At 47.7% G+C, this 10,724-nt stretch overlaps 1 protein-coding gene across 2 annotated transcripts in view; it reads right to left on the bottom strand.

The window, feature by feature from the left end:
- Positions 1-3,109, bottom strand: part of B3galnt2 (beta-1,3-N-acetylgalactosaminyltransferase 2) — a 41,333-nt gene extending 38,224 nt beyond the window's left edge. For both annotated transcript variants that reach the window (XM_055603952.1, XM_055603953.1), the window contains exon 1: positions 2,796-3,109. In XM_055603952.1, the coding sequence (XP_055459927.1) occupies positions 2,796-2,910 (115 nt within the window). In that variant the 5' untranslated portion in view covers positions 2,911-3,109. The remainder of the gene's footprint in view (positions 1-2,795) is intronic.
- Between the last annotated feature and the right edge of the window lie 7,615 nt (positions 3,110-10,724).

The following is a 10,724-nucleotide window of genomic DNA, read 5'->3' as shown; positions in this document are numbered from 1 at the left end:
TAGCCGAGTCACAGTTAGTGTTCCCTGGTCCAAAGGCTATCTTTTCCTTTCCTGTCTGCGCCTCCGGTGTGCTCTATTTCCTCCTCACCAGTTGTGCTCCCTGGCTGGTTTCAGCTGCTTAAAGTCACCACAGTAGAAAAGTTACTAATCTTACTACTACATGACTCACTCACTTCCCTCAGGTCCTTGCTCAACTGTCACCTCTGCATAGAAGCCTTCCTTGATCTGTTTAATGTAACTCGTAGAAACTGCTTCATTTTTCCCTCATCATACTCACCATCCCCATGACATTTACATTTATAGTCTTATGCTATCTTCCCGTTAGATGGTTAACACTTGATTTTAATTATTTGCTAATTCCAAACTACAAGAGAAGATGGCCCAGCAGCTCTCTACTGTTGGCTGAACCAACTGTTAGCCAGGAGGACTTTTCAAATATTCAGGGAAGGTAAATTTCCCTTTCAAAATATTACTGGGCTTCTGAAAGACTCTACCCTGCAGGGTATCAAAGCAGATGCTGAGACTCATAGCCAAACTTTGGGTATAGTACAGGAAATCTTATGAAAGGAGGAGGAGATAGAAAGATCTGGATGGGACAGGAGCTCCACAAGGAGAGCAACAGAACCAAAAATTCTGGGCCCAGAGGTCTTTTCTGAGACTGATACTCCAACCAAGGACCATTCTTGGAGATAACCTAAAACCCCTGCACATATGTGCAGGTTCTTTAATGGTTCTTTAAAGTGGCTGGTTCTTTAATCACCTCCTCCTGAGGGGGGAGCAGGCTTACCAGGCCACAGAGGAAGACAATGCAGCCAGTCCTGATGAGACCCGATAGGGTAGGGTCAGATAGAAGGGAAGGAGGACCTCCCCTATCAGTGGACTGGAGAGGAATGGGAGGAGAAGAGGGAGGGAAGGTGGGATTGGGAGGGGGCTACAGCAGAGATACAAAATGAATAAACTAATAAATAAATAAATTAATTTTAAAAATTACTGGGCTAATGAAATGGTTCATCAGTCAAAGGACTTGCCAGATCTGATGTTCAGAGTTTGATTCCCAGAATTCCAATATGGTGGAAGGAGAGAACTGACTTGTAAGTTGTCCTTTGACTTTTACAAGAGCTCTGTGAAATACCAATGTACAAGAACATATACACAAACACACAGACACACAGACACACGTATACACTCCCACAGGAGCAATCTGTCTCTCTCACATACACACACGCATGCACGCATGCATATAAATGTAAAGCTCAGGTTTTAGCCTTTATGTATGGGCTCAGAAAGTAAAAATGCCCAAATGTTTTAAATATTTCAACAGCAAAACAGGAAAAAAAACAAAAACAAAAACTGGGGATTTTTTTGCAATAAAAAATATATTTTGCAAATCAAAATATGTCTGCTTTTGTTTTGAAGTGCTAAGGGAGAAGAGTGGGATAGGAATCTGTCTGGCTTTATATTAAAACAGATTATCTGACAAAGCTCCAGTATCAAAACAAAATTAATTTTTACAACTAGTATGACCCTATATAACCCTGACCCTTCCTATAGTTTGCCTCCTCAATCTAGTCTAGCTTAAATGCATAAGCCTGGAGCATCAGGAGAAATCTGCTTCAAACCCCAAAATTGCTTGCAGGCTCACTTAAATACAAGCGCAAAGGCAAGGTTTATCGTGCTGAATCCCAAAAGACTGCTGTTGTCATATATATTCTACAGTGGGTCTGCAAACAGATTCCAGCTACTCACTCATCTTTTTTTGGGGGGAGGGGGAGTTGGGTATATAAAACAGAACCCCAACAGATGTTAAGTAGCAAGGCACTTCATACATATGATCCGTTTCTCATCTGGTCTGTAAAAGCCCCACCTGCTTAGCAAGCTAAATACACTTCTAACGGTGTACTTTCACTACACCACTCAAGCGGTTATTCTTCTCAGTCTGGTGGTCTGTCTAATAGGAAAAAAAAAAAAATCATTACTAAAATAACCACAGTGTAATCTGGTAAAAGCCGGAGAGTTCTGAGGATTGCTAAATACGGTATAAGACTTGGATAGCTCTGTGATGACCGGGAAGGCCTGTTTTAAAACTTTCCGAAAAGAAAACAGCTGTCTGGATACGAAGTGGTTAGATAAATCCTAACGCAGCTAAAAAATAAAACAAGCACTACGCTACCTTTAAAATAGCTATCCAGTTCTCTTTATATAAGCTCTCAGGGAAAAACTAGAAGAAGAGACACTAAGGTAGTGTTTAGGGTGGCAGGACAACGCTGGACACCCATTCTGGACAAGCACCGGTGAAGCGAACGACAACAAAGCTTTCACTCCCGCGGGAGATGAAGTCTGAGAACAAATGGACGCGAAAGTTAGCTCAGAATCCAGTATTCCTAGGATCCTCCATTAGTAAGCTACCCAAGCAGAACCGCAGGGAAGCCTCTTCTCACAGCTGTGTCCTAGCTCACGTCTAGATGGGCTTCCCTGGCTCACCTCACGATCAGAGAACACAAAGTACCCTCGGTCCCTCCTCGCTGCAAAGTGAGTCCTGACCCGCAAAGGCAGCGCCGTCAGCACCGGCGCGCTCGCGGGGCCTCCAAGCCCCCGCCCCCCAAAGTTGTGACCAAGGCCCTGGACCACGACGTGGGCCGCTGAGCCCACGCTAAGGGACGCACAGTCGAGTCAGCCCGACGCCCATGAAAAGAACCGTTTGTTCCGTCTGTCCCGGGACGTCCGCGCCCACCCTGGGCCCCTCCAGCCGTCCCCGCGGCCTCCCACGCGCGCAGCCGCCGAACCCCTCACCTCACCTGCCGCGCCGGGCCCGGAGGCGCGGGGGCGCGGCGGGGAGCGCAGCCAGAGGTGCCAGAGGTGCAGCGCGGCCCCGAGCACGCACGGGCACAGCAGCACCAGCCAGTTTCGCATTGGCCGCCCCCGCCCGCACCACCTCGTGGCCCCGCCGCGCGCCGCGACCTCCCGCGTCCCGGCCGATAAGCGATGGGGGAGGAGCCTAAGAACACCGAGCGCCACCGGCAGCGTTCGAGCCCGCGTTCGGCGTTGCCTCCCCGGCTCGCGCCTAAGGTCCGGACCGCGAGCAGCAGCGGCTCTGCGGTCGAGGCCCCGCCCCCGCGCGCGCGCGCGGCCTGCCCACTGGCTCCGCCCTCCTCGCTCTCCCCTCCCAGCCCTTCAGGCCGCGTCCCCGCACGCTCCTGACTGCCGGAAGGAGCCCGGGAGCGGTAGTCCTGCGCTGAGCCCAGAAGGAAGGCGTGCCTGAGATTCTGAGCCCTAGAAACTACATTCCCCATGGTGCTATGCGCTTTCGGTTCCACGACGCTGGCGGAGGCGAAGTGCACACGGAGCACGCGCGTTTCTCTTCGGGCCGCTGTTCCTTGGAGGCGTACGGAGCATGCGCGGCCGCCCTCCAAGCGCGTGCTCCCTGGTGGTTGAGGCGCGCGCTGCGAACGCGAACCCTACGCGTCACTGGCGAGTGTGCAGTCCGAGCCCCTCAGCGGTGGACCGGGATGCAGGACGCGTGACCTCGAGGAGTGGTTGCCCAGCCGGGGCAGGTTTGCCGTGGCGCCTCCTCGCTGGACGAGACAGTGCTGCGCTCCTCGGACCTGTTACCTTAAAGAGGGCGGCGGGAAGCCTGAGCGCTGTGTTGCGGGGAGTTCCCGGCTTCCCTCCAGTTAGCAGCGCCCGGTGAGGAGATGGCAAGCGCCGAACCTCGCTGTGGAAAGCCAGGGCGGAGGAGAATCGCGGACCTGGAGGCTTCTGCAGCCCCTGGTCCTGGGCGCCTGCGCGCCCCTCGCTAGGGTAACTGTTCGAAGGACGGGAAGGAGAGCAGCCGCTACCGGGTGGCTTTGAAAAGTTTCCACGAGAGGTGACCAGACGTCCGAGAGCGCCGAGTTTCCAAAAGATCCACCTCCAGCCAGCGTTAGAATGCCGCTGAATGGCGGTTTAGTATCGGAAAGTTTAGTGTTAATTGCTGTCCTACACGCGCACGCACACACACATACATACACAGTGTCTCATGGAGTTGACTGAAATTATGCAGTCTAGGATGACCTTGATCCTGTCTTCACCTGGAAAGTGCAGAGTGCGCTGAGCCACTGCATGTGTTAATTGGTGCTTTGAGATGGAACCTAGGCTTTATCCATGCTAGGCAAGCTACCCTACCAACTGAGCTACACCCCCAGCCCGACACTACTTTTATGATTTTCTTTTTCTTTTTTTTTTTTTTTTTTAAGATTTGTTTGATTTTCTTTTCATTTGTGTGTGCCAGGCCACGAAGGTCTATCCTGTCCCCTGGAGCTGGAGTTTCAGGTGGTTGTGAGCCACCTGATGTGGATGCTGGGAACTGAAACCGGATCCTCAGGAAAAGCGGCAAGATCTCCTTGGCCCCTTAAGATAGCTTTTCTTTGGCTATCTTTGCAACGTTTATGTTTTTTTATCTGAAATTTTTATTCGGTTTAATCATTTCAGTTTAATCTGTTGTATGGACTTAATGAAATACTAATTTAACTCACATAGTCAACCTTTGTTTCTGTTAAAAGAAATTTGAGTGGGGGATGAAGCTCAATGGTAGAGCGTCTGCCTACTAGTAGGCGGCCTTGGGTTGATGCTGTACAAGAAGGGAGGGGACTTGTATATTTGTTACCCATCACAAATCCAGGATAGTTAAGAGAAGTCATTTAGTACCTCACACTTCACTACAGCTCCGGAATTTGGGAGCCCAGTTCTGGTTCAGGCTCTCAGAGTTGCAGTCAGCAAGGGCTGGGGTCATCTGGAGGCTTGATGGTGGGTGGCTGAAGAGTCTGCTTTCTGTACTGCTTAGATGGCAGATGCTGTAATGACGAAGTGGACTCTGGCACTCCTGGGTTAGTAAATTGGTCACAGAGGAGCTGTGTAGAAAATACCGGTGCACAGAGCACATGGTGACTACCAGGAGGCTAGGATCGTAGGGAATCATCTGAGCGCTGGCTAAGCACAGCGTGCCCTGAAAACTTGAGTGAATACTGTCTCAACACTCCGGGGTAACTCTAGGACCCCTACATAGAGGAGTCCTGGAGACAAGAAAGAACATTTTTTTTTTCTTTTTAAGGAAAACAGAATTAAAGGATCAAGCATGTGGCTGTTCGGCAGATGACACTAACTTCTGTACACTCCTTTCCCAGATGTGTGTATATAATGCAGTAAGGAAGAATTTCTACACATTTTAAGATTTAGTTTTTACATGGTGTGTAAGTACATGGTGTGTCTGTGTGAGGGTGTATATCCATAAGTACAAGTGCCCTTGGAGGCTTGTTGGTATAATCTTTTGGGATACACTTTACCCTTGTTCATTCAAATGCTTATTTCTCTCCCCCACTCTCTGGTTTCAATCCGGACATTGCATTGTGATACTTTTTCTAAGCATCACCTGTCTCAACTTTGTGTAAACGTGACAAAATAAACCAACCAGCCACAATGATGAGCAATAGAGAGGAAGGAGTAGGCAGGAGAGGGGAGGAGCCAGAGGACAGGAAAAGAGTAGGAGGAGAGAGGAGATGAGAGCTGGGAGAAGAGAAGCAGGAGAGAGATCTTGGAATGACGTGGAGAATGAACCTGACCTAAGATTTCACAAAAAGCAAGTATAATGGGTGAATCCAAATGTTAGGAAACTATGAGGGTCTGGAGGTTTAGGATGGAGTAGCTATTGCCCAGCATTGTGTTCTGGGTTAATTAAATAAATCCCAGTCTCTGTGTGGTGATTTGGGTATACAGCTGTTGAAGATTAACAGCAGCATTAATAAAAGATAAACCAATAGTAAATATTAATAGTCACATACAACAGAGGCTAGAACAGGGCATCTGATTCCTTGGGATGGAATATAGGTGCTGATAAGCTACCTGTTGTGGGTGCTGGGACCCGAACCCAGGGCCTTCGCAAGAGCAGAACAGACTCTTAACTACAGAACCATTTTTTCCAGCCCCTCAACGGTAGAGTTTTCTCTGTTTTAAAACTATGGTGGGGGCTAGACAGATGGCTCAGTGGTTAAAGCACTTGATGCTCTTGCAGGGGATCCAGGTTTGGTTTCCAGCCCTGACATGGCAGCTCACAACCACCTTAACAGCCTTTAGAGGGGGTCTGATGATCTCCCTCTCTGACCTCTGAGGACACCAGGCAGGCTGGTAAGCATTCATACATGCAGGCAAAGCACTCCACTAGGGGACACTGTTCCTCTAATTGTCCTGGCAGTTGCTTACAACGGATAGGTTGAGAAACACTGACTTAAATGATTACTTTTGCATTCCTAGCCAGTAGTTGAATTATTCTGAGTAAATGCCTGTCCGCTGACCTGCAGAAGGCAACCTTTTACCCAGAAAGTGCAGTTCTTCACACCTCAGTCCAGGACTTCCTGAATCTCCTGGAGTTTCACTGTGCCACTGGGTCAGGGTTCTCCTGGATGTGAAAGAAAGCAGAAACTCTTCAGTTCCCCACAGAAGCAAGGAAGCTATATAAGAAGCGGTGAACAGAACAGCAGAGGGTGAGTGTAACGGTCTAGCAAGACTCAGATCTAGCTTTGCGGTTTTAAAGCAGATTTTGGCTTTAGTTCTGAAATGAATGGGAGGACTACTAAATGGGCTTCTCACAGAGGAACAACAAGATCCAATCTGTTTCAGCAGGATCATTCAGGCTCCTGAGCCAAGAACTGGGTGGCTAATGATGAGGAGAGCCTCCCGGTAATAATAAACGTAGTGAGGTTCAGGCATGCTCTGAGGCAAGCGGCAGTGGACACCTTGAAGACGCGGGAGCACCCAGACAGGTGCCCTGGAGACTAGCTGCTACATGCCTGGAAGTGCTCCCTGCCGTCGAGGGTGGAATATTATAACCTGCGTGGTGCAGAGTCCATGTCTGGGAATTGCCTGTGACTAGAAGTAGCTGTCTTGCCTGGGACACAGTCTCTTCCCCTGAGGCAGCCTGCACCCAGTGACTAGCTGAACAGGTATTGAAAGATCTGGAACAATGCTGAAGAGCCACCCATGGCCTCAGTGACCACAGCATCTTAGTCCAATTTCCTTCACAGCCTAGTACTGTTCCCCACACACTTAGGACGCTCCCCAAAACAGTCTCCTGTCAACCCCCTAAATCAGAGTGTGTGTGAGAAAACCGACCCAAGGCACTGACTCTGATGGCACTTCTTAGCCAAAAACCCTGCAGAGCTCTCTCATGAGGAGTCATGTTCTTCCTGTGATCTACAGCCTGTGATCTGCAGCTCTGCACCCTCAAACCTCATCCTTTGCTAATGTGCCCCAAACACTTTGCTCTAGAGTCCCACTGATCTTGGCTGTCTGGGTATATTTTTTAGTCCTCCTCTGGGTTTTTGTTTGTTGGTTTTGTTTTCTAAAGCAAGACCTTGCTGTGTTGCCTGAGCTGGCCTGAAATTCATCTGTAACCCAGGTTGTCATCTTTTTGGAATAATGGGATTGCAGGTGTATGCCAACACCGCTGACTCGTGATACCACACAAGTACACTCCTGCTCCTTTGGCTTTTCATTCAGATGGGTTTTAACCCATTGTAAGTCAGCTAAGAGATGACCTTCTCAATAAGCCTTCCCCTTCTTCCCTTAAGGCCCTCCTACCACAGCCAATCTCTATTAGTCTGACCCTATCCTGTTCTATTCACTTCATATCTCTCACCTATTTTGCTTATGGTTTAATGATTACTCTTTACGTAGGGCAGAAACATCTCCCCTCTTTCTTTTGCCCACTGATGCGTCCCAGTACCTGGAAAGGCAACTCATACTTTCTAGGTGTTTTCATAAATATTTACTGTATGACTGACAGAATTCAATAAATGAATTTGAATACCTTAGTGAGCTGGTTATCATCATAGAATTGTGAGTTGAGGTGGTAATCTTTGGAGCAGAACAGAATGGAGACAAGATTCAAGTGTGAGTTGAGAAAAGGGAATGATAAAGACATTGAGAAGGTTTCAGAACAGGATGGGGTGGGAGGGTAGGCAGCTGTATACAAGGCTGTGAAAGCATGGAGCAGAACAAAAAGAGAGTGTCCACGGATGCACAGCGGAAGAATTAGGGCAGAAGAGGCGTGCCTCCAGCTGAGGAGTGGTTGAGTTTTTAGGAAGGAGAACTACTATGTGAGTTGGTTTTTTAAGAGTCTTGGTCCTGAAGGTCAGATAGGGAAGAATGAGGGCTGGGGCAGCACATAGGCTTAGTCACTGTGAGCTTAGCTGAGAGAGCCATACCCCACTTGTTTTCTAAATGCTGTACATGAAGGGCAAACATGGCGCTGACAGGTTTTGCCTTTTACTCTTCCCCCCCTTTGCTAAACCATTAATTACACCCCTAAAGCTAGCCACCAAAGTCTAGCCCTTTTTTTGCCCACTAACTCATGCCTGAGACTGATCACCAATGTCCAACCATCAAAACATCAAAGTCCAGCTATCAAAATTCATTATTTTGAATACCCTAATTAAAATACCCGAACAGAACTTATCCTCAGGTCCTGGCTCATTTTAACACAGACCTCCCCTTCTTCCTCTCAAAATCCATATGTGCAAAGCCATGTGCTGCTGTTTCTGCCCAGTCGAGATCTAGCCACCTTGTTTCTTTGCCATGCTTCATAAGGGATCTCTTTGCATCGCTTTGTGCTTGGAAATTGGTGTTTGCATGTGGTCTGTGCCTAAGCCAGGGTCCACAGGGGAAGACCCCGAAGTGCAATGGTCTCTTCAGCACAGGGCCCAGGGAGATGGCTTAGTTGGTAGAGTGCCAGCCACACAGGTGTGAGGGCCCGAGCACAACGTGCAAAACACACACACAAAGCAGGATTCACCAGCATGCACCCATACTCCCAGGGAGGCACAGACTGGAAGATCCCTGTGGCTCATTAGCCAGCTGGTCTAGCTGAACCAGAAAACTCTAGGTCCCGCGAGAGACTCTCACCGAACTGCCAGGAAATAACTTTTTCACAACATAAAATAGGTTGGTTGCATGTTGTACTTTTACACAGTCATTTGCCTTTAATAAAAAAATACAGTCTGGGGCTAGAGAGATGACTCAACAGTTAAGGGTGCCGGCTGCTCCGGGTTCTGTTCCCGGTACCCACATGGCATCTCACCGTCCTTTGTAATTCCAATTCCAGCAGATCTCTCAGAAAATCCATGGTGGAGAGTGATAGGGGAAGACACTGAGCTCAAGTTCTTGCTTCCACGTGTTTATACACATGTGTGCTCTCACCTGCACACACGTGTGCACACATACATCTGAACACACACAATGCTGTATGGAAGGAGCCGATGTCGGCCATTTAATTTATTCAAATCAGTGCTGTGAGGAAAAGGTGAGAGGGCCAAAGGCTAAGCAAGGCAAATGCCACGACAGCAGGGATTTTCTGCAATCCAGGATATGTTGTTCTCTTGTCCTTATATATCTTAAGGCTTTTATGCAAGTTTTTCCATTTTGCACTCTTGTGGCTGTTTTTGTTTTTTTTTCCCCAACATTAGGTGGCAGTAAAAAGCTTCACTTTCTTCTTTTCATCTTGTTTTTCTGTTTGGAGAAATTGGAAGACAACCAAGGTTGATAAAGGCCAGTTAGCTACAGGCATATGTCCAGAAAAATAGGAGATCTCAACTTAGACTTTACTTCAGGAAAATGAAAACTGTACAGCTTTTACGTAAAGTAGCATGCCTACTGATTCTCAAAAAGAAAATAATTTTTCACAACAGAAAATAGGTTGGTTTCATATTCTACTTTTATACAGTCATTTTGCTTTTTAAAAGATACAGTTCTGCCCTCAACGGGGGACAGATACAGAAATTGTGGTACATCTACACAATGGAACACTACTCAGCTATTAAAAACAAGGAAGTCATGAAATTTGCAGGCAAATGGTGGGATCTAGAAAAGATCATCCTGGGTGAGGTAACCCAAAAACAGAAAGACAGGCATGTTATACACTCACTTATAAGCGGATATTACCTATATAAAATAGGATAGTCATCTACAGACCTAAAGAGGCTAAACACTAAGGAGGACCCTAGGGAGGATGCTTAAATCTCATTCAAAATTGTGAACAGGATAGACACCAGAAGTGGTGGAAGAGAGGAAACAGGATGGGAGCCTACTTTTGATGGTCCTCTGAAAGGCTCCACCCAACAGGGGATCAAAGCAGATGCTGAGACTCACAGCCAAACTTTGGACAGAGAATGCAGGGAATCTTATGGAAGAAGAGAGGGGTGGGGAAAGCGGGACATGTAGGGGATAGGAGCCCCACAAGGAGACCAACAAAGCTAAAGGATCTGAGCCCAGGGGGTCCTGCGGAGACTGATGACCATGCACAGAGAGGACCTAGAACCCCTGCTCAGATGTGGCCAATTGGCAGCTCAGTCTCCGTGTACCTCTCCAAGTGAGGGGATCAGGGGCTGCCTTTATCATGAACTTGGTTGCCTGCTCTTTGATCACTCACCCCTGATGATGCAGCCTTGCCAAGCCATGGAGGAGGAGGACCCAGGCAGTCCTGATGAGACTTAACAAGCTATGGGCAGATGGCAATGGTAGAGAACTCCCCTTTCAGTGGACTAGGGGAAGGGGGAAGATTCATAGAGGGTGGGACTGGGGAGAATTGAGGAAGAGGGGTTCAATCTGGATATATAATGAATAAATTGTGAAAAAATAAAATAAAATAAAATAAAATAAAATAAAATAAAATAAAATAAAATAAAATAAAATAAAATAAA

Source organism: Psammomys obesus, unplaced genomic scaffold (genome assembly GCF_907164565.1).
Source record: "Psammomys obesus unplaced genomic scaffold, mPsaObe1.curated_primary_1811, whole genome shotgun sequence".
Taxonomy (NCBI): Eukaryota; Metazoa; Chordata; class Mammalia; order Rodentia; family Muridae; genus Psammomys; species Psammomys obesus.
The sequence above is the reverse complement of the archived record's forward strand: the minus strand, read 5'-3'. Positions and strand labels throughout refer to the sequence as shown.